This window comes from Scheffersomyces xylosifermentans (assembly GCF_036884685.1).
Source record: "Scheffersomyces xylosifermentans strain CBS 12540 chromosome Unknown RJT20scaffold_5, whole genome shotgun sequence".
Lineage (NCBI taxonomy): Eukaryota > Fungi > Ascomycota > Pichiomycetes > Serinales > Debaryomycetaceae > Scheffersomyces > Scheffersomyces xylosifermentans.
In genome coordinates this window covers 515063-538728 of record NW_027042943.1, presented here as the reverse complement: position 1 = coordinate 538728, position 23666 = coordinate 515063, and the positions used below count along the sequence as shown (strand labels likewise).

The window sequence follows — 23666 nt, the reverse complement described above, 5'->3', positions numbered from 1 at the left end:
TGAGGAGGTTTTCAGGAGATTTCATGAGCTTTTCAGCTGTTCAGGGTTGTGGTTGCTTCTGGTTAGAGCTTTTGAGGGGTAGTGGTTGCTTTTGGGGGTGGTGGTTGCTGTGTTTGGAATGTGTGAGTGGGATGATGTGTGGGTTCATTTCTGAATTGTGTTGTGTTGTATTGTGTATTGTGTTGTGTGGTATTGTGTTGTGTCTGTGGTATGTTAGGAGATTCGAACGTTGCAATGAATCGATAGAGTGGTTTAAGCCACTTAGGTGGGGGAATTACTCCCTGAAATGATAATTTTTATTTTGCTGTTTTTACTCTTGCTAGAGGGGGTCCTATTGTTTTATAGAGAGTAGCAGATCTCATTGTTATGGTTGACCGATTGTCTTTCAAATAGGCTATGTGCTGGTCTGAAAGACAATACTTTGTACTTCTCTGGAATGCTCGTGCTACAAAGAGAGTGATGTAGTGTAGACAGTGTTCTTACCTCCAATAGAAATAGAGGTAGTGGTGCTGCTTTAAGTCGCAGATATTCATTATTTTTTGCAGCCTAAATTTTTAATGAGGTTACTTAATGATGTTAGTTAATGAGGTTAATAGCAACGAATAATTTTGAGGATAGGAAAATCCACCCTGTAATTGAACATTGGAATAGAGCTGGGGGGAGCAGACCTGGAATTGAGTGAAGTAATAGTTACCAACAACTCATTCGTCTCTCGCTTATTTTTAATGATAAGACAAGTTATTTTGGCAATGACATATTTAAGAAATTAACACTAAGTGATGATGAGCATAATGATACTTAAATTTATTTGAAATATAATTGATCAGAGCTGAATTAAATGACATCCAAAGTTAGATAAAACATGACTCCATTGTTATGTGCCATTGGCATGACCTCTGAGACAATAATTGACTATTTATATTAATACGTGGGTATAAACCTTCACTTCTATATTCTTTCAGCTAAATATGTACATAGGGTCTTTATCAAAGGCATTGAGCATCCTCACTGACTCTTCAAATACTCATCATAAAGCTTCTGTTGCTGAACCTGTTGCTTTACCAACTTCTTCTGCATACTCTTGGAAACTTCTTCACCCTTAGCATCCTTGGTTGGAATTCCAGCGTCATTCCACTCTGAGTAAACTGAAGTGTCCTTGAACATATCAACAGGATTGATTTTCAGCTTGGCAATTCTCTCTTCCTCCTTCTTTGCATTAGCGGCAGCCTGTTCCTTCTTCTTTCTCTCCTTCTCTTCCAAAGCCTTTATCTTAGCATCCTGTTGTTCAATCAATTGCTGCTTCTCCAGCTCATTCAAAAACTTGACCAAGGCGGCACCGTTTGGTCTATCGTCTAAGGAAACACCCAAGTTGATTAAGTCCGCTCTGATGGTGTCACAAGCCTTCAAAATTTCGCTGACATCAGCCTTACCAATGGCCAAATTTCTGACAGAATCACGGAATTGAGATAATGCCTTCACATATGGGAGCGCAATGTCTTCAGTTGAACCTGAAGCTTCATTACCCTCACCATTGGAATCAGCCCATCCCAATCTATCGCTTCTAGCTTCGAAACCTAATATGTCCAAAATTTTGACGGTCCAGTTAGTAATCAGTAATAATACTTCAATTCTCAACTCAGATTCCCCAGATGATGTTACTTGAATATAGTTATTAGCCTTACTGATTAAGTCTTGGATAGCTCTCAACGCTTGACCACTTGATAAATTATCATTGAATGCAATATCCACCTCTTCTTGTGCAGATGCTAAATCATCGTATAATTGCTTCTCATGCTTGCCCAATTTCTTAGAAACAATAATTCCATCGCTGAGTTTATGCTTGTAGTCGTTGTTCAAAGCACGAACATTAGTGAAAAACTTTGAAAATGTAGACTCCACAGATTTCACTTCACTAATCAAAGAATCCTTGAAATCGAGAGGCTTATCCCACGAACTTAATGCAAACACTAATCTTAATTGTCTACTGCTGAAATCCTTCAATGCTTCTTCAATAGTAATGAAGTTCTTCAAGGACTTTGACATCTTTTGTCCCTGGATGTGCAAGTGACCATTGTGCATGAAGTAGTTGACCCATTGCTTGTTGTCAAAAAAGGCTTCAGACTGGGCTAATTCATTATCATGATGTGGGAAACACAAGTCAATACCACCGGAATGGATGTCCATTGTTTGTCCAGTTATGTCTGATGCCATAACGGAACATTCAATGTGCCAACCCGGTCTACCTTCACCCCATTTGGATGGCCATGATGGCTCACCTGGCTTGGAAGCCTTCCACAATGCAAAGTCAGCTTGGTTCTTCTTGGTGTCTTGTCCTGTGGTCAAGGAACCTTCACCATCATTAATCAAGGACAAATCACCTTTGTTCCATGGTTGCAACTTCGCGTAGTCATGTTTTGGATCATTTTCAAACTTAACCGTGTCAAAGTACACCGATCCGTCCTTGGTAGCATAAGCAAACCCATTGGAGATAATTTTATCAACAAATTCGATAATGTCTGGAATGAACTCAGAAACTCTGGTTGTAATAGTGGAAGGTAAAACATTCAATTTACCCATATCTTCGTTAAATTTGTTTTCCCAGAAGGAAGGCAATTTCCTAAAAATGGATGGGTCAGTGACCGTAGATCCAAACTCATTGTCTAATTGTGGAACTGCCACTTCTCTGATTTGGGCTAAAAAGTCATCAATGGAAGCTTGAGAACTGCTTGAATAGATAGCTTCATGAGCAGTCTTAGCGGCCTTCAAGTACATTGGGAATTTTGGCTTTTCTTTAGCGATTTCTTGAATGTTGTTAAGAGACTGAGTCCATGGGATAAAGTCATCTTTGACGTTACTTCCCGTGAATTCTGGCAAGTTCTTGGACAAGTATGCGGCCAAGTATTCCTTTGCCTTAGAAACCAACTCTGGAGTTACTGAAGTGTATACCGATGACAATTTCTGTTCAAACAAGTATTGTTGACGAGCAGCAATGATGATTTTATCATCGATATCGGTGACATTCTGAATGAATTTAATGTTGTAACCAAAGTAATCTTGTAAGATTCTTCTACAAATGTCGGTAGAAACGTAGTTTCTAGCATGTCCCATATGGGAATGATCGTAGACGGTAGGACCACAGCAATACCATGTAATATGGCCTGGTTTAATTGGTACAAACTCATTTTTGGAACGAGTCAACGAGTTGTAGATTTTCAACCCTGGTTTGGCAGCACCAGTAGCTTGTGGTTTGAACCATTCTGGTTGAGACACTGGCGTCTTCTTGACGGCTGGAACGGTGGACATTGCGTAAAATCTTCTGGCGAGAAAACGATGCAAATTCATAAACGACCGTCGGGGACCAATGGCGAAGTCTTTTACTAGAGATCACTAAGGAAGAACATACATTTGTATCATCAACATGAGTCAGAAAAGACTGTTTTGGTTAACGGTGGATCAAATTTGAGATAGTCACGTGTGATGGTTTACGAGAGGGTTTGAAGGATGTTGATGTTAAAGGTGATGACGAGAGATCGATGAAGGGCTACAATGGGGGAGTTTACAGGGTGAAAAATCGGGATTTATGGTGTTTATTAGGTATTCTATGGAACTAGGTTACTATTTCTATTGTTTTTAGTTAGTATTTGTGACTGAAAGGGAAAGAAGTGTTGAGTCCAGTAGATCACCAAATGCTTAAATGCCTAAGAAGACTAACTGTGAGAGTAAATCTCAAGCAAATCAGCAAATGGAACCAATTGGGAGTAATTAACATCAGACGAAAGGTTGGTCGCATGCTGTGGCCCCTCCTTAATGAAACTAGGCGTGTTTCAGAGAGACCACTCTAGAACGCAAATTATGGGTCATCATGTAAGATATTTCAAATATTTCAACAGACGGGTTGGAGTATACATACTTGTCTTGGGGGAGAAAAATAGTGGGCACTAGCAGAAGACTAGGGAAGAAAACACGGGAAGAAAACACAATGAAGAGTGGAATTCATGGTGAGCTGTAGCAACACACAAACAAATAAATTGTAGAAGTTACTACAGTACAACCAATATACCAATATCAGTACTGGAATGGGTTCTAATCCTAACAAATAAATGTCAGAATGTTAGAGTACTCCATTGCAATATCCAATATCCACAAATATCCAATTGTGAAAAATATACCGAGTTTTCAAGAAGAGAAGAGATGAGAAAAGAAGAGAAGAGAAAGTACCGTCTAATATTAATGTAAATAAAATGGATAATATGCGTACTACTCTTATAATCAGGATTTCATTCTCATGCTCATATACAAGCGCAAACTAAAACTGTGTCACGTAATATGTTCCAACATGTTCCAATGTGTTCCAATATGACAGATACAGTAAGAAGCGACGCTCACGAGTCTCTCAATGGAATCACGCTCTCACTCTCTCTGTGGTATCACTGTTTAACTACATAGAAAACAGTTGTCATATAGTGAGCAATGCAATATACACAGTATAATATACGGAGAGTACAACAACAGAGTATAATGTATAATGTACAGTGATACTCTATAGGAATACTGAGCACTCTACCCTAGCAGTCTAAACCAGCAGTCATATACTTCTGTGCTAAACTAATACTCTACACAACTCTACACTACTATACTATACTAGCACTCTACATAATACTCTACAGCAAACACTCTCCACGCTACACTAAAGACTAATTTCCTTACATAACAGCTAACACTTCTATATAACAGCCATACAACACTAGTAACAAACACTAGTAACAAACATTAACAAAGACAAGCACTAACACACTAACATACAACACTAACACTAGCACTCTTTAACGTCTAAAGCTTCTTTCCAGTGCGGTATCTCTTGTACTATCTCTTTCACTGTCTCTTTCACTGTCTCCCACTCCAACTTGTTCCCACTTACCACTCTCCCACTCCCCCACTAGGGCTCCAGCCCTCACTCCTCCCCCAAAAATCACCTGAAAACCCTCATCTTCCTCTGCCTCCCACACACTCCCTCCATCTCTCACCTAAAAATTTTCACGCTTCCCAAAACATGCGACGTTAACTATGAGACACCGGTCTCCATGCAGGCCGTCGCACCCATTTACCGTTCACTAACAAAGTTGTTCCTGAGAAAAATTTCAACCATACAAATGTAGAGATTCGATATATCTTCCATTCCTTTGTTAAAGTCAGTTCAATAACGTTATATACCACATTAAAGATGTCTTCATACTCTACTGTTAAAGCTGCCAACTGGAGATTCGTCGAATTGGGCCGTGTTGTTTTGGTTGACAACAAGGACTTGGCTACCATTGTTGAAATCATCGACCAAAAGAGAGTATGTATCGGTGGAACCGAGAAAAGGAATAGCAATAACGAAGATAGAAATGGAATCGTCCTGGAGAAATACCATCCCTGTAATGACAAAGAAAAGGAAGAAAACTTGTAGAACCGTCAAATTCCATCATCCCATTCATTTCATGCAAATTATGTTAAGATTCCAATTTTTCAATACTGTTCTCTATCCAAGTGGTTTTCCCGTAAGAGGATAGATTAAAGAACGAAGAGAGAGAGAAAGAAAGAGAGAAAGTCAACATGAAGTAGTCGTAATATCAAATAATAAAACTAATGCTTGAAATAGCCAAAATCCGACAAGATAACCATATCCATTCACAAAACTCCACTAATTGCAAAATCTCGTCAATTTATCCAATGTACTATCAAAACAGGTATTTCCTATGAAGATTCAATCTCATATCTGATTATATTCTATTCCTTAATAACTAACTTATCGTGATGTCATATACTAACAATATTTCTAGGTTTTGGTTGATGGTCCAAAGTTCCAAAGACAAGCTATTGCTTTAGCTAAGATTGTCTTGACCCCAATTGTCTTACCAAACTTGCCAAGAGGTGCCAGAACTGCCACCGTCACCAAGAAGTGGGCTGCTGCTGACATCGATGGTAAGTGGGCTGCTACCGCATGGGCTAAGAAGTTAGCTTCCAGAGAGAGAAGAGCTCAATTATCTGACTTCGAAAGATTCCAAGTCTTGGTCTTGAAGAAGCAAAGAAGATTTGCTGTCAAGAAGGCTGTCGCTAAGGCTTAAACGTTGAAAAATCACTAATTTTTGATCAAAATTTCCATATTTACTTATATGTGTGTATTCTTAGTTTTAATTAGTTTGAGGGTATCATAGTTAGGTTTTTTTAATGTTTACGTTCTCATAATATTGTATAAAAAAGAGCAAAAATATCACATCCCATACTATTTATAAGACAAGAGGTTGTTGTAGGTTTAAGACTGATAGTAAAGTGATTGGGGCTTATCGTCCTACTTCGGTTAACATAGTTAATATTCAGTTTATTCTTCATTATACAGAATAGATTATATATATATACAAGAAAGTACTATAAACAAGATTTTTTATTCTATAATTTTTCTATTTTCCGCTTTTAGTGTAGAATATCTCTCCATGGCAGCGTAGTCCTTCTTACTTCTTGGCAGCTAATGCCTTCTCGTACTCGGCAATCAACTCTCTCTGCAATTGAGGAGAAGTTTGAGCGTATTTACAGAACTCCAATGAGAATTCACCCTTACCTTGAGTACAAGCTCTTAAAGAAGTGGAGAATCCGAACATCGAGTTCAAAGAACACTCAGCAGTGACAGTGAACTCTTCTTGTCCGTTGACAGTCTCTAAAATCATACCTCCCAACTTGTTGACTAAACCAACAACTGGACCCTGGAACTCGTTTGGAGCACTGATTTCCACGGACATGATAGGTTCCAAAATCACCGGTTGAGCCTCCAAGAAAGCTTGCTTGAAAGCACCATGAGTTGCTGTTCTGAACGACAATTCAGAAGAATCGACAATATGGGTTTGACCATCGTTAATGTGCATGTGAACACCCAAGACCTTGTGGCCAATCAATGGACCCTTTTCTAAGCAGTCTTCGAATCCCTTAGAACAAGCGAACAAGAATTTCTCTGGAATCTTACCTCCAACAATGTGTTCGGTGAACTTGTTCTCGCCTTCGATAGGAGAGAACTCACCCATAACTCTACCATATTGACCGGAACCACCAGATTGTTTCTTGTGGGTATAATCGAAGGTGGTTGAAGAAAGGATGGACTCTCTGTAAGAAACTTGTGGTTTACCAGTGATACACTCGACACCATATTCACGCTTGATTCTCTCAACGTAAATCTCTAAATGCAATTCTCCCATACCTGAGATAATGGTTTCCTTGGATTCAGGGTCGAACTTGACACGGAAAGTTGGATCTTCCTTTTGGAATCTATTCATGGCTTTAGAGAAAGCACCGTTGTCCTTGGTCTTTGGAGCAATAGACAACGAAATAACGGCTTCTGGAACAAACATCGAACTCATGGCAATCTGCTTATCGGAGTTTTGACCAATGAAAGTATCACCAGAAGCACAGTCGATACCGAAAGTGGCACAGATTTCACCAGCACCAACTTCACTGACATCTTCCATATCGTTGGAATGCATTCTGACTAATCTGGCAACCTTGACTTTCTTACCAGTCTTAATGTGAGTCATGTATGAACCCTTCTTCAACTTACCTTGGTAGACTCTGATATAAGTCAACTGACCGTATTGGCCCTCTTCCAACTTGAAAGCTAAACCAACGAATGGAGCAGTGCTTGATGGAATCAAGTTGACTGGCTTTTCTTCACCGGTGTTGGTGATTTCCAAACCGGTGTTTAAGATTTCATTTGGTTGTGGCAAGTAGTCGACAACGGCATCCAAAACAGGCTGGATACCCTTGTTGGCTAAGGCAGAACCCATCAAAACAGGAGTGAACTTTCTAGCGATAGTAGCTCTTCTGATAGCTCCCTTGATTTGTTCAACAGTTGGTTCTTCACCTTCCAAGTAAATGTCAGCCATTTCGTCGTCTACATCAGCCAAAGTTTCAATCAACAAAGCTCTCTTTTCCTCGACCAAGTCCTTTAATTCTTCTGGGATGTTAGTGTCAGCTCTAATGATTTCACCTTGGTCACCTTCGTTGTATAAGGCGACACGGTCAATGATATTAACAACACCCTTCAAGTCTGCTTCGGCTCCGATAGGGACCTGAATAGCAGCAGCTGGGGTCTTCAACTTCAAGTTGACTTGTTCGATGGCTCTGAATGGATCGGCACCCATACGGTCCATCTTGTTGATGAAAGTAACTCTAGGAACATTGTATCTACGCATTTGACGGTCAACAGTAACGGTTTGAGATTGAACCCCAGAAACAGCACAAACGACCAAAACAGCACCATCCAAGACTCTCAATGCTCTTTCGACTTCAATGGTGAAATCGATATGACCTGGAGTATCAATCAAGTTGAAGTGATAACTTTGGTTGTCTTTGTCCCAAGAACAGTAAGTAGCAGCAGATTGAATAGTAATACCCTTTTCTCTTTCCAAATCCATATGGTCCATCTTAGCTCCGACAGCGTCACGGCCTCTGACTTCATGAATAGCTTTAATTCTACCAGTGTAGAACAACACTCTTTCCGTGAAAGTAGTCTTACCAGAGTCAATGTGAGCCGAAATACCGATATTTCTCATTCTTTGAGAAGTCTGCAAGTCGGTCTCGCTCAATCCCTTGTTAATTTCGTCGATAATTACCTTTTCCTCCTCATAAGTCTCTGGCTGCTTTGGAGCAGCAGCAGTGTTCATCGACACTCTTGACAAGTGGAATGTTCTCGATGACACCGCAGTCAACGCAGCGAGTCTGGGAGCTCTGGGTCTCAAAACAGCCCTGGCTGTTCCAAACACCCCACTGAGTAACGTAGTCATGTTAGAGAGGAGATTTTGTATCAACAACAGCCGTTAACTAAGTGGTTTTCATCATCATTCAATCATTTAATGATATTTCAGCGGGTAATTTTTCAGATCAATTTTTTTTCAGTTGGATTGGTAGCGCAGCAGTTGGTTGTATGATTTTAATTGGTAGCGCGGTGGAGGTGGTGTATTCGAGTTGGTGGAGGAGGTATAATTGTGGAAGACGTGGTAGAGGTGGGAGTGGTGGAAGTGGTGGTAGAGGTGGAAAATGGGTAAGAGGTGATGTTCAGAAATGAATGGGTTGTTTTTAATATATATTATGGTGGTTTGTTAAAGGTATGAGGTATATATATATGGTATATGAAGCTGACATGGTGGTGATTAAATTCTTTGAGGGTAGAAAAGTCTTTATTGTAAATAAAAGGTGAAATAGTATTAAAATTATGGAAGAACTTGTAAGTGTAAATACACGAGCGAATAGACGAGAAATGTTAAAATTAGACAGCTCTGGATGGAAGCTCCCTATTTATAACTATTTAGTGCCAAACAGATCATACTTTAAACCATGAAGACAACCTTCAACTTGACGAGAATCAATAGAATGCGCATAAATGCGTAGATGGATTTTGCAGCTTTTTGCAGCTATCTAGGTTTATCCTTTTTTGAAGAATAGCCTTTCCAAAAACAGCAACGATTCCAAAAGATTGGTAGCTTATGTGTATACCAAGGTAAATAATTAGGCCGGAAGCTCGAATTGCTACGAATTTCCCATCACTCCTTTTCTTGGAGGGCCATTATTGCCCCACTGACATAGTTGTGGTGGAGAATAGCCAAATTCAATGTAGAAATATTAGGTCCATCATTCGATAAGCACAACCAAATCATATATATTATATATATACTTTATTGAAGAAACCAGCATTTGGCAACTATATATCCAACATGAGGATAAATGAAAATTTATGGTAATTAAAGAACAATAATCGTTCCAAGCTATTGACACTATTCATATATACATGTTCCCATACTGTCGATGAAATCTATAACATTTTTCTCTTAATTAACTCTAACGAAACTCATCGCCAGCTAGCCCGACCACACTACAACTTAATCAATAACTTTAATTGACCTAAGCCAAATATTATGAATCTATTATCCACTTCTATTAACTCTCACAAGACTATAATATGTGATAAGCGACAATCCATTTGCGCACAATGCATATAGGTGCTACATACATAAAATAATAATATATCATAGTTTATTATTAACCTTTATATCTGTTCAAGACATATCACAAAGAGGTTTTATACTCCATTAAAGCGTAGGTCAGCCTTAGTGTAGCAACTCATTAGGTATTATAGGGCCTCTCAAAACCAAATTCGAACAGTTCAACCCGTACAATAGAACGGATGTTCGCATAGATGCCATAAACAAAATAATGCTAAGCCGTTCCATTGACCCCACCTTTTTTTGCAGCTACATCTATAATTGCAACAATACAACTCATAATTATCTAGAACTATGTATAGCTATTTATATCTCATAACTATAACAATTACAACATTGTATCATATACAACCTTGCAACTCATAACTATCTTCAACTATTATAGTACGCAGACCATGCCTTCCAAATAGACATGACCCAAGCATGTTATCACATGTTATCAGCGCACCATCTCGTACAAAGAATTGAAATGCAAAACTCAATCTTAATTATAAGAACACCAATAAAATATCAACTCATGCTATAGTCTGGTTCACGTTAGATGAAGGCTGTTATACCCACATCGCTCACCAGATTTATCTAATATAATGTCTAATCTCTTGGCTTAACTGGACCAGCCTTGTTAACATTTCTGAACATCAACACTCCCTTGGCATCATCCTTGTCGTCGTCAACGAATTGACACATTCTAACACACTTCCACAAAGAAAGCCACATGTTCTCTCCCTCGTATCTGTAGTGCTCTCCCATGACCTTTCTGATGGCATCAGTGGCCTCACGGGCGTTGTAGAATGGAATTCTGGAAACATAGTGGTGCAAGACATGGGTCTCAATAATGTCATGGAAAATGTGCTGACCAACAAAACCGAAGTTACGGTCGATAGTAGCAGCTGCACCACGGGCAAAAGTCCACTCAGAAGCACGGTAGTGAGGCATGGTTGGGTCAGTGTGTTGCAAGAAAGTGACGAACACCAACCAGTGGTTAACCCAACACCATGGCATAAACCAGTTAACAAACATGTTGAAACCACCGAAAACCTTGTACCATTGGTAGACAACAATCAAAGTAGTAATGATACCAATGTCAGACAAGATAATGTACCAGTATTGGTGTGGGTCAAAAACAGGAGATGAAGGAGCGTAATGGGACTTACCAAACTTGGAATAACCCTTGTATGGTTGACCAGTAGCGTTGGTAGCCAAGTATAACTGTAAACCACCTAATTGTTGGAAAATCAATACTCCTAAAGACCAGATTGGGGAGTCCTCCATGATGTCAGAAACATTCTCAACACCTTTCTTCTTAACGAAGTCTTCCTTGGTGTAAGGAATGAAAACCATGTCCTTGGTCAAGTGTCCGGTAGCCTTGTGGTGCTTAGAGTGGGAGTACTTCCAAGAGAAGTAAGGAACCATCAAGTAGGAGTGAATCACCCATCCAATAACATCATTAAGGTTTTGGTAATCGGAGAAAGCACCGTGGCCACATTCATGGGCCAAAATCCATAAACCAAAACCGAACAAACCAAGAGTGTAGGAGTAGACCATCCACAAGGTTCCTCTTAAAATGTTGGATAAAGACTCTTGACCTGCAATGTCAACCATTGGGATAGCCTTTTGGCCAACGTAGCCAATGGCCACCATGGCGGAAATGTCACGGACAACATAGCCCATGGATCTGACCAAGGATCTGTCGTAACAGTGCTTTGGAATGGCAGACAAGATCTCCTTAATGCTGTAATCTGGCACCTTGAATTCGTTTCCAAGGGTGTCAATGGTGGTTAAGTTGGATCTTGGGCCATCTTGGTGCGATAACGTAGAGATGTTACCGGACTTGGTGATAGTAGGCTCCGCAGAGGAACTGGACGAAGCGGTGCTTGCACCGGTAGCTTGAACGACAGACATGATGGTTGAATTTGCTTCCGAGTTGCTTGGAACACGGTTTTTGCTAGCCAGAGTACCAATAATCTCCAGAAATAAAAAGTTTCCACTATTTAAACTAATCTGAAAAATTATAGCCCACCGCCGAATCTGTCCCCGAAAAAAAAACGTTGTGGGTTCATCGCTTTTTTCGTCTCGAGTTTTTCGCAGTTATTTTGAAAAAGAAATCACAGCTGTGTGTGAGGTGCAGCGAGGTGCAATGTGCGATGTGCGATGTACAAGGTGCAAGGAACGAAAGCATAAGTTTATTGAGGCAGTGAGAGAAAAGGGAGGGCGATGGGTGTGGATGGAAAGAAGAGAAGTGGTGGGAGCGAGGTGGTAGATATATGTATATGTATAATTTTGCAGTCTTTCTTTGTTTTGATTGTGGAGTTCAAGCTGGGGAAAAAGTTTAAAAGTTTGTAACTGGGAGAGAAGCCCTGAGAGACGTGTATAGCCTCACAGATCTCACTGTCAGTTAGTGAGCACTGGGTCGGGGAGACCGTTTCATTTCGCAGCGCGGTTAAAATTTCATGGAATGAAATTGGTTCACTGTACTATGCTCCACCAACTGGAATGCTTTTGGGCTGCAAAACGCGTCGTTCCTCTATAGATACCATAGAATAAGCCCACAAACCCATATGGCGATGCCCAGGTCAATCAGAGCCCTCTCAAACGATATTCCTGTGGCGCCATGAATCCTGATGTGATAACTATGTGTCATTTTCATTGGCTCTCTCTTTACTGGCTGATAAAGCCGCACGAAGCGATTACTACTCCAGTGTGCAGTCCGGGAAGTTGTTGTGTTGATGCGCTCATATTCAAATCCCGGGATCAATAATGTCACAGATGGGAATTGATGAATTTATGTGGGAATTTCGTCGTTTTCACTGATTGTGGGATAGGGATTCCGTAGGCTGTGGAACCGACCACAACACGTTTCTTCCATTTTCTGGCATTTCTTGGTCCTCCTTTGCTCTGCTGTTGTCCAAAAAAAAAAAACCTTAACAAGTGTAGCGGGAGAGTCTAATCAGTATTCCCGATTGGGATAAATACTGTGGCCCCAAATGTTCCATGTGGTAACCTTCCTTCGCTTCACATTTACAACCTCCTGGGAGTAACATATGTAACCACCACTTTAAATGAGATCTACAACTAAGTTCCCTCTTATCCATTACGTTAGCCCACTGAATACTACTGAATACGACTAAATTTCACCCCAACGATCCTCCATCCACCTTCCCCATACTTTCAGTTCAAATACTGCACATCTTCAGATGCCAATTAGATTTGAGAAGGCTGCAATATCCAAAATCAGATTAAATTTCAGATGAAAGTCGCATGCTCCAAAAATGTTATTTTCTTATGGAAGTGATCCAAAATGGCATAAAGTTTACATGGGATGTTTTGGCAACTATGTTATGTGTATGTTATGTGGACTTAGGCTCAAATTTAGTGAGGGAAATCATGCTCTTAAAGAGGAGGGTCTTTTATTCTAATTTTAGTAATATTTACCAGGAATGTGCCATTCCATTGGAAGGATAATGGTAACCTTCATAGGTCACCTATACAGGTGGCATCTTGTATATCTAAAAAATTCTTGACCGTTGAAGTTATTCCATACTTTGAACCCTGAACAAAGTATAGCGACAATTATTGTCGCTCCTCTATAAGTAACGCTTGGTAACATTCATAACTTCCATATGGTCCATGAGTATTCTAAGGTTTTAAGAAATAGCCAGCTTTTAAGAAATAGCCTTTAATGCTTTTTCTATTCTAGGAAACCGCACGTTGTGCAATGCTAACAGTCTGATATACATTGCTCTCTGTTGAAGTAAGGACTGTGGCAAGAAGAAATTGTTGAGCTCTGAAAATTTGTAGTATTGGGACTTCGTCTTTCGTCTTCTGTTTCATTCTGAATGACCTTCTACTGGGAGCAAAGTTCCCGGCAATTCTGTTCTCAGCAAAAGCCCATTCCTGATAACTTGGGAGCTGTCTCCCAGTGATAGGAGGAGTCGTGGCACCCAGGCAAGTAAGCTCCAAGATATCCGTAGCTTTGTATTCCCGTAACATCTTCAACTCGAACAACAACTCTGCATGAAGTTCAGCATTCAGCATAATTCAATGAACTTGAACCATAGCATTCAAACCATTTCCTTGACACCAACTGTATGACGAATTCCTTTCGGCTCGCTTTGAAACATGCTCGGCAATACAAGCTACCTATTCCCCCCTCCAAGTATTCCATGAGTCGGTAAAACTATCCTTCACTACAGAACGAACAAACTCCTCGAAATTTTCCATTGAACTGTAGTATGTCTTCAGTGTGAATGACTAAACTTGTTCAACAACCTACTAGTGCCACAATTGCACCAATTGTGTCCTCCTTCCTCTGAGGTTCTCTCGTAATGTTTCCGTGGCTAAGGAAGATATATTATCCAGTAGAATTGTTCCATACTTGAGGCGATTGGTCGCTTCGATTTACATTTTATTGATTTAATCTCATGATGACCTATATCAAGTCTAACTTCAACTCACCCTCCTCATTTCCCAATAAGGAGTCATATTACCACTCACGCATACTTTTATTATGGAATTGTATTAAAACGCCTGATTTCGTAAAATGTAGTGGTGAATAGTTGCAATCGATATCATGTATAAGCCCGCTCCTGCGAACCAAAAAGGTATCAAATGGTTACCGTAACAATGAACTTCAACCCTTTAGAGAAAATAAACGTTTTTACTATAATTGGAGGCTATCAAAGACTCTTTGAAAGCCTTTTCTGAGTTTTTAGTAAAATTGGGGTAGCCTCTGACAGCCCAATCCGGGCAGCTCGTTAGTTTCATGTTTCCGTTGTCGCCTTACTCAAAGATTCACCAAGATTGACCTTGCGCAGAAGCCACCCCTTCCGTCAACTAAAACCACAGTAGAGAGATGGAAAGGTTATGAAGTTTCTCAAGAAAAATTCACTGGAGAACACGTTCACCTTTGCAGCAATCAAATCAGTAACCCAACATTAGCGAGGTCGGTCTTCGTTACTTCATTGTTCCTCTGAAAAATACTGAACTCGTTCTTCTATTCCCCATTATGAACCACGGTGATTCAAGAGCTGCAAACAATGATGAAATGAAATGCTCGATGCTAAAATATTGTATTAAACGAATAATGGAACCAAGATCAAAATTTCTTTATTACTTCTTTGCGTAATTTTTAAACCAGCAACAAAGATGAAGAATAGTAAACAGTCCTTGTATTGTAGAACGACGATCCTAGGTGAGAATGTCCATGCATCACGAGCATGAAAGGGTAGGTAGGTTTAATTCTCATAAGCATGCTAACTGGATGGGGAAGAAAACTTTTCTCTGCCTAACTGGGAGGAAAGGAGGGCTTTTTAGATTGAATCTTCAGAAGTTAGTCAGTGAAATGTACCAAAGAAGTAATGTAGTAGTGGTACAAAAGCGCTAAAACGCACTCCTCGCCACGAAACTTTTTAATCATCATGGGGAAATTGCAGGAGGCGATGAAACAGATGCTACAGACACCGCTTGGTGTTAACTATAGTTGGTAATAAAGGCTTTAGGTATTACCGTGCTACGACTAATGTATGGAGAGACATCTACTGTGCCGCCTGTATATAATATTGTTCCATAAAAACTTTCCTATTTGGGCAATCGAGGTTGGGGCAGGTTTTGATCAATTTTCAATCACATTACCTAAATAGGAAATTCGTGTAACACGAATCGCTACTAAAATTGAAAAACTACCTATTTGAATCGATTGCAAGGTGGAGAGCGGGATGTCTTTACTCCTTCCTAACTAAGGAACACAGTAGGTTTGCCGTAAATTTGTATCTCGACTGGCTGAAGTTAGTAGAGAAAGATGAAATATAAATACGTTCCAAAATCCTTCCCAGTTTGGATTCTAAAACTTTCTTTTTCTCTATCATTCAAACTACAAGAAGTAATCAACAGTCTTCTCCTTTCAATCCAGAACTCAATACATATATACAATGAAGTTAGCTAACACCACCTTATTGGCTCTTGCTGCCACCACTGCCTTAGTTTCCGCTGCTCCAGCCCCAATTATTTCTGAACAATCTCTTGCTAAGAGAGCTGACGTCAACGAAGTTTTGGAAATCTTGAAGGAAATCAAGTCCTTAAAGCAAAAGAGAGACTTAGTCGATGGTGATGAATTAGCTGCTCTTGACAAGAGAGCTGACAGTGCCATTGGGTCTTTGATCAGTGCTTTGCTCAACTCTGGTATCATTGGTGAAGTCTGGGATGGTTTGACTTCTAACCCACAAATTGCCAGCTCCATTGGTGCCATTATCAAGTCTGCTATTCAAACTGCTGTTGTCCAAGCTCCAGCTTTACTTTCCGCCATCTGGAACTCTGGTTTGATCAGTAACGTTTTCAACACCTTGATCAACGACTCTGACTTGAAGACTGCTTTCATTAACGTTGCCAAGTCTATCTTCTCTAGTGCCGTCGACTTAATTACTAACTGGGGTTCTGGTACCAAGACTACCGCTGCTGCTCCAGCTGCTGCTCCAACTCCAACTCCAGCAGCTAAGAGAGACCTCGACGCTGACTACTTGGACAAGAGAGATCTTGCTTCTATCATTTCTTACATTGTTCAAGAAATCCTGAACTCTGGTATTGTATCTGACTTGGTCAACAAGGTTTTGGCCAACCCACAACAATCCATTGCTTTCTTAACTTCTGCTCTTAAGAACGGTGCCGTCCTCATCGGTGATGTCTACTCTTGGGCTAAGAGCTCTGGTCTCTTGAATGAGCTTTTGACTTACTTGGAGAACAACGGTGGTACTTACATTGGTGCCATTGCCAAGTTCTTCGCTGGTGCCCTCGCATCCGGTGATGTTTCCCCATCTGACTTAGCCGGTTCTCCAACCTCCACCACCACAACTGCCACAACTGCTCCAGTCGCTGCTGCCGCTGCTGCTCCAAAGGCTGCCACCACTGCCGCTCCAGCTGCTGCTCCAGCTGCTGCTCCAGCCGCTAAGGCCCCAACTACCACTACCGCTCCAGCTGCCCCAGTGCCTTCTGCTGGTAACGACGCCGTTCTTCAATCTTTGATCAACGTTTACGGTGGAACTCCAAACACTCAAGTTGCTGCTCCAGCTGCTACCGACCTCACCAGTGGTCTTAACCAACTTGTTGGTGCTGCCAACCAAATCTCAGGAAACTTGGGTCTCAAGAAGAGAAGAGTCTACTAATTGTACTAAAGAAAAGCTATAGTCACGCCCACTAGAGTTTTTCAATTCAACTACTACACGAAGAAACTTAATGTCCCATATTTATTAGTACAGTTGGATAAATACCCTTAAAATCAAAAAAAGTTTACGAACACAGCATAGTGTTAAACTCACAGTTCGTCATGACTCCTTCCTTTCTAATCGGTTCTTTAGACGTTGATTTTCACCTTAATCGAGTGGCACGTCACAGTCACTCTGCCTTGTTTTTATTTAATTCTTCTTTTTTATATATTAGTTTTACAGTTTTTTAAATAAAATGTTACGAAAGAACCTTCTTCGGTAAGAAATTTCAAGTGCCACCATACACTATAGAGGTCATTACAATCTCAATCCCCCCAATGGCTCATTTCCACTATGAGGCAACCATCACAAAACCAGCTGCAAAAAAATCTGTTCCAATTGCCTAATCGGGAAATCCAGTTCAAATGGAGTATATTACTTGCATAGTGACATAAATTTCACTTCCAATAGAAGAAATAATGGGCACGATTCTTATGACAATTAAACATACACACCAGAATTTACATTCCTCGGAGCGCATTCCAAACTTGAGATTTGAGCTGGAATGCGAAGCCATGATCCACTTGGCAACCACCCGAAATTCGTTGACACCATCGCCCATACGGTACATAGTGGTGGCCAGAAGTTTCTTCGTGATATGTACGTTTGCACCTCGGATTCTCAATTTAGTTCTGATTTTCGACTAAAGCACTTTAATAAGTGGAACATGAAATAGTGGAGTCCTAGAAGTGACGCCGAGGAGCATGCTTTAGGGAGGTGCTGTTGTTACGTGGGGCTGATGAGCCTAAAAATACTACGCAATATGGGATGCGCCTCTGGATGGTATGGAATTTGTAAATCCGTCTAAGTTTAAATCAATTCAGATATTTGTAACATTCCTGATCCATATTAATTTGAGGCGTCGTAGGCCGTCTTAATTAATTTCTCTATCGGTAAGTACTCAACCCCCCTTACATCTGTCGTTCTGCTTATTTCTTCGGCATTCTATAAAATGTCGATGGCTCCCTAAATCAGGAGACCATTAAACTTTTCATTTTCTTTCTCTCAGGACAGCAAGATCACTACTCTTGTAAAGTTTACAGACACAAATATCCAACAATAATATGCTTGAAGCACTCGAGACACCGGGATCGGCCTTCAAACCATCCCTCAAAAGAGCTCCCACCACTTGGAGATTGGAAAAGTTCAAGGAGATCCACATCCGTAAGGGTGGCTCGCCACCATCTTCAACTAACAGTTCGATCAAATCACCAACTTTGAGGATCCACTTCTAAGGTGGTATCCGAGTGATTAAGACTGGGGATGAAGAGTTCCAACGAAGCAGAACAATCCTCAGGATACTCTACTCTGCCCGATTGTGATTTAGAAGAAGGGTGGAGCTGTATCGATATATAGTCAAATTTCATTTCGTTATTAGCCTGGAGGGCTAAATGTTATTAATCGTTTATGTACTGGATAGTATTAGGGAATATAAGAAGCTACAATTTAAAGCTGCACTAAACAGTAGTCAAGAACTAAAATAATTGTCGCTTTGGTATATAAAAGACAAACAACTTGGTATAATAAATAAAATGCTCTATATGCTAGCTGGATGGTCCAGCAGTTTTATGCTCATGGCGAAGAAGTTGAACCTTCAGAATAAGTCTCATCTAACAATTTTTCTGAGTTGGATGGATCCCAAGTGGCTCCTGGTACAGCCAAACCGGATTTATTGCCGACTGTTTCTTTGTTTTTGCGATCTCTCTCGAATTCTCTCCATCTCTTCATGACAATTGAGGACGAATCGAATTTACCAGTTGATGCACCGTGATCTCCCTTCGCTTCTCCCGCGACTGTTCTTGTTTCACCCCAACTGAAATCATCGAACTTCCAGTAGGCGTAACTAGGCAAGACAAAGTTCCAGATTGGCAATGCAATGAGATAGATGAAAAAGTAAATGATATAAGAAAGTGACGAAACTGTTATCACAATTAAACAACCTGGCAAACCAAAAATGATAGCCAAAAGGACCAAGGACAAGATTGGAGTAGGCTTGGAAATAATGGCAACAATGATGACGTAGATAGTGAAAGCAATGGCAGCAGGCAACACTAAGGTACCAACCAATTCAATGAAGATAACGAATTGCATGGAGAAGCAGAAAGTACCACACAAGTCTTTCACTAAAACCAATTCCATTAAATTATGCACAGTAGAGTTAATCCAACGACGACGTTGAGAAAGCAAAACTGAGAACTTGTCAGGAACGACAGTCTTACACGCAGCCTTAGGTACAAAAATTTGCTTTCTCTTTGGGAACGTTCTCAACATCAAGGATGAAAGATAACGATCCTCACCTAATAATAACAAATTCTTTCTGTGCAAAGTATCAACATTGTTATCGGCGTAACGCTCGACGATATCAGGATTGGCCAAAATAGGAACCCAGTAACCATCAGAACCCTTCGGAGCCTTGATACGGTACATACAGAAACAACCTGGAAGACACGTTACACCACCAAACACAGACTCAAATGCTTTCGCTTGATGATGCGAGATGTAGTACTCGAAGACTTGAATAGCAGTAACCCAACTTTGCGATTTATTAGAAATCTTCGTTTCTCCACACAAGCCCATGATCGAAGGGTCTTTAATCATTTCGGCGCACATGTGGGTCAAACTATCAGGGAAGACTTTTGTATCGGCATCAACCATTAGAACAATTTCATAATATTCAGACATCAAACCACTGATTCTCCAGATAGAGTTTAACATTTGGTATTCAAGATCAGTCATTCTTTCATCAAACATAACTTTCTGGAGGTAGGACATCAAAATGATTTGGGAGTCACGCTTACCTCTGTTACCTGGTTTTGCGGAGCCAGCTTCTTCAGGCGTACCACACTTAACAATTGTAATCATTGGAACTCTCTGTTGCTTTTCAGGAGGAATCGTGGAATCATTGTATTTGTAAAATCCAGCGTAAACCTTGGCCATATTATGACGTTTGCTACCCTGAGCGACTGCAACATAGGAGAGTGGTTGAACTTCTTCTGGAGGAATTGTAAAATCGGACATCATATCTAAAGCAATTTCGGGAGTTGTTTTGTCGTTTCCAGAACCCTTGATAAGACCATCACAGATCACAACAACAAGCTTATGGGAGTTGGGGTAGTCAGTAGTAGCAATAGAATCTAAAGTAGTACGGATACCATCCTCATCTTCGGAATAACAAGTAACCAAAATCAATGCATGGGCCAATGGGTAACCAAAAGGTTGGTATTCAACAGGTGGTTGTGGAACAACATCAGGATGAATGATATCAGGAGATAATGACTTAACTGGGAAGGAGTCTTCGAAGCCCTCGAATGGGTTATAGGCAGAAGTAGGTCTCGACAACAAATCCGTGGAAGAGCCCTGGTCATTCAGATAGAAAACAGATGTTCTTGTTCCGGCTGTTTTCAAGCCATTCTTCTTCACCTTGTGACCCAATAATGCAGCCTGAGTTGTCATAGTCGTGTACTTAAAGGTCTCAGACAACGCACCAGGGTTGTCATAATACTGCGTCAAATCAGCAGTAGGTGTCAATGACAATCTGTTCTGAGCCTTGATGAAGACACTCTGTCTATTAGTTTTGGCAGCCTTGTAGTTTGCTCTAGCTCTGACTGGGACAGTCTTGATTTGTGCTCCAATTGCAGAGTTAGGATTATCCACCCAATTCTCAATTTCCTTTTCTCTCTGTGCCATTGACTTATTGTCAATCTCAGTAGCTCCTTGTTTTCTGGACATGACCCAGCGGAAATAACAAGCCATTATAAATTTAGTAACCACAACGGAAAGAATGAATACCAATGATACATACAATACAATAGTGGAAGCAATGCATCCGATGGTGTCGGAGTCAATGGTACCCACTTTTATGATCTCGGTAAGACATCTAGCTGCTTGTCTCTCATCGGAGTTTGTTAAAACAAGCGAAACATCATGTCCATGATAAGTCTTGTCGTCTCTCAATTTATCGAATAATGCAGGATATGTAACATCATCACTTTGAATCCAGTTAAGTAAATCAAGATCCAACACGTTACCGGAATAAACTACCAAATTTCTTGAACTGTTCTTGATGTCGTCCCATGTAAAATAAACATCTCCACTTACATCTAAATTGTAATAGGCTTCTCTGGAGATAGCACTTGTATGACAAGCCCAACCATCGTAGAAAGCCTTGGATCTGTTGACTTCAGAACTACCATCCTGGTTGAAGAGACGGCAAGGCATATACCATGCTAAGTCTTTGTCATCATTGGTTGGAATGGTGCAGTTGTCTCTAGGAACAATCAAGTTTTTACAGTTACCGTTAACATTTTGGAAGAGAAAGGAAGCGTCCATACCACCAGCATTAATTGGAGGATATAAAACATTGGAACCTGCTTGGATTCCAGCCGCCTGAGGATGTCTGGAAGAAGTAAGGTCAAAGGAGCGCCCGTTGATAATGAGGTAACCGTTATTCACATGGTTAACTCTCATTCTGGTGTTCTTGGCAGAACATACAGTTCTAGTAAAACCGAAAGTCAAGTATGCAACAAAAGCAGCAATGTAGAGGATACAAGAGATAAGACCTATCTTCTCTCTCCATGCGAATTGACGGTCCTTAGTCTTCAAACCAAAGAGACGTAAAAGAGGAGCTGGGGCCCAAAAGGTGATTATGTAACAGTACACCTTCCAGAAGTAGATGTTGTGTTTAGGTTTCTCCTCATCTTCAACAAAAGGAGCTCTTATTGGTTTCGCAATGACCTTATTCTTTCTTGGTGAGGACTCGTAATCGTTGGAGACTTCATCGTTAAGACCAAAGACTTCAACACCGCCCTTTAGGTCACTGCCTGGAGAAGAATTATGGATGTCCATTAATGGAATTCCTTCGTCGTCGTCGCTTTTACGCTTAATATTACTTTGGTTGGTTGTAGTAGGCTTGACGCTCTGGAATGATCTGGAAGGACTGAGATGGTCCTGAGTCTGAGGGTCAAGACCTGTGGATGACGGTTGAATCTTCAAGTGATCCGATTCTTGGTTCGTAACTTGGGTATAATGGAATCTAGGATGATCTGGGTCGATTCTGGATCTCTCTGGGCGGACAAGAGAACGCTTACGGCCGATTTCTCCGGTCTCCGGGTCAAACTCTTGGTATTTGGAGTTCGACGATGCAGAGTTACGGAACGACATGATGAAGTATTTCTATATGAATAAATGGAATGTAGGGGGTAAACTAACTTTAGAGCCGATGGAAAGCCGCAGTTTCAACTCGTTGCAGTAATGGTCTGGATATGACTGGGCAGAGTTGGTATAATGACGGTAACAGGGGGCTGTGGACGACGTGTCGCGTAGAGGCGTCAAGGGCTAACCACGAAGTTGTAAAGTGGTAGTAGAGGTCCGATGGATGGTAATTCGGTGCTGGAAGTTATCAGGCACGCTGAAACACGATTCTAACCTAAGAAATCCGTCCACTTGTATACGGCGGTTAACAAGCAACACAACGGAATGATGCTAACTATAGGGGGAAAGCGAAGTAGAGAAAAGATAGAGTCCGATGGAACGACTGAACGAATGGCGGTTTCGATGCTGAAACTGGTTCCACAGTGTCTTTATAAGCCGAAGGTACCACGGAACGGATGACTTTGCTGGAGATCCGGACTGACACTGAAGAAAGAAACTGGTTTACAAAATCAAACACTCAGTGATCTGCTGCGATTTTGTAGTAACAAAATTTTCTTTGTGATGTTTTTTTTCCGTCCCTTTTTGTAAAATTAGTATGGCGGAGGGGGGAGAGGTGAAACAGGGACGTGTAGAGGAGTGGAGGGAGGTGGTGGTGGTGGGTGGGAGTATAAGGGTTGATGAGTGATGTTTGTTATAACGGTTGTTATGTATATGTAAGAGTAGATATGTAGATATGTAGATATGCATAGATGTATTTATATATATCATATATTATAATTGTATTTAAAATAGATCTGGATAAATGGTGTAATGTAGTAATGTAGTATATTCTTGGTGTATGTGAAGTGTATGGTGTAAGATATTGTGTATAGTGTAGTATATGGTGTATGGTGTATGATGTATGGTGTATGGTGTATAGTATAAATATATAGTGTATAGTATAAATATATAGTGTATAGTATAAAGATATACAGTGTATAGTATAAGATAGTGTATAGTGTATTAGTGTATAAAGTATAGTATTAGTGTACAGAGTATAGTGTGAAGTGTATAGTGATAAAATATAGAATATAATGATATTATATAATGTATAGTGTATAGTGTATAGTTCATAGAGTATACTGCACTCTCTGATAATATTTAGCATTATTGGTGTATACCATATAGTATACCACATAGCTAATACTTTAGCATATTCCTTCTCACTGGATGAAATCTATGGAACGCCCCTCCCAAT

The 23666-nt window shown here is 40.4% G+C and overlaps 6 protein-coding genes across 6 annotated transcripts; 2 read left to right on the top strand and 4 right to left on the bottom strand. All coding sequences in view use genetic code 12, as the record gives it.

Annotated features, from left to right (window-relative positions):
- Nucleotides 1-824: 824 nt before the first annotated feature.
- On the bottom strand, nt 825-3552 carry RJT20DRAFT_128787 (cysteine--tRNA ligase). Its single transcript, XM_064917348.1, has one exon. The coding sequence runs from the start codon at nt 3340-3342 to the stop codon at nt 1006-1008; it is 2337 nt and encodes a 778-aa protein (XP_064773610.1). The 5' UTR covers nt 3343-3552; the 3' UTR covers nt 825-1005.
- A 1669-nt stretch (nt 3553-5221) lies between these two features.
- Nucleotides 5222-6107, top strand: RPL14 (60S ribosomal protein eL14; the record flags this gene model as incomplete). The annotated part of the gene is made up of 2 exons (XM_064921644.1): nt 5222-5338; nt 5823-6107. 2 exons carry the CDS (start codon nt 5222-5224, stop codon nt 6105-6107), a joined length of 402 nt encoding a protein of 133 aa, XP_064773609.1.
- Nucleotides 6108-6346: 239 nt separating this feature from the next.
- Nucleotides 6347-8863, bottom strand: RJT20DRAFT_47884 (uncharacterized protein). The gene has a single exon (XM_064920306.1). It carries the CDS (start codon nt 8808-8810, stop codon nt 6492-6494), a length of 2319 nt encoding a protein of 772 aa, XP_064773608.1. The 5' UTR covers nt 8811-8863; the 3' UTR covers nt 6347-6491.
- A 1753-nt stretch (nt 8864-10616) lies between these two features.
- FAD3 (Fad3p) lies at nt 10617-11927 on the bottom strand (the record flags this gene model as incomplete). The annotated part of the gene is made up of 1 exon (XM_064918819.1): nt 10617-11927. One exon carries the CDS (start codon nt 11925-11927, stop codon nt 10617-10619), a length of 1311 nt encoding a protein of 436 aa, XP_064773607.1.
- A 3757-nt stretch (nt 11928-15684) lies between these two features.
- On the top strand, nt 15685-17438 carry OP4 (Op4p). Its single transcript, XM_064920304.1, has one exon. It carries the CDS (start codon nt 15953-15955, stop codon nt 17177-17179), a length of 1227 nt encoding a protein of 408 aa, XP_064773606.1. The 5' UTR covers nt 15685-15952; the 3' UTR covers nt 17180-17438.
- A 1304-nt stretch (nt 17439-18742) lies between these two features.
- CHS3 (chitin synthase) lies at nt 18743-22684 on the bottom strand. The gene has a single exon (XM_064920305.1). The coding sequence runs from the start codon at nt 22436-22438 to the stop codon at nt 18851-18853; it is 3588 nt and encodes a 1195-aa protein (XP_064773605.1). The 5' UTR covers nt 22439-22684; the 3' UTR covers nt 18743-18850.
- Nucleotides 22685-23666: the final 982 nt, after the last annotated feature.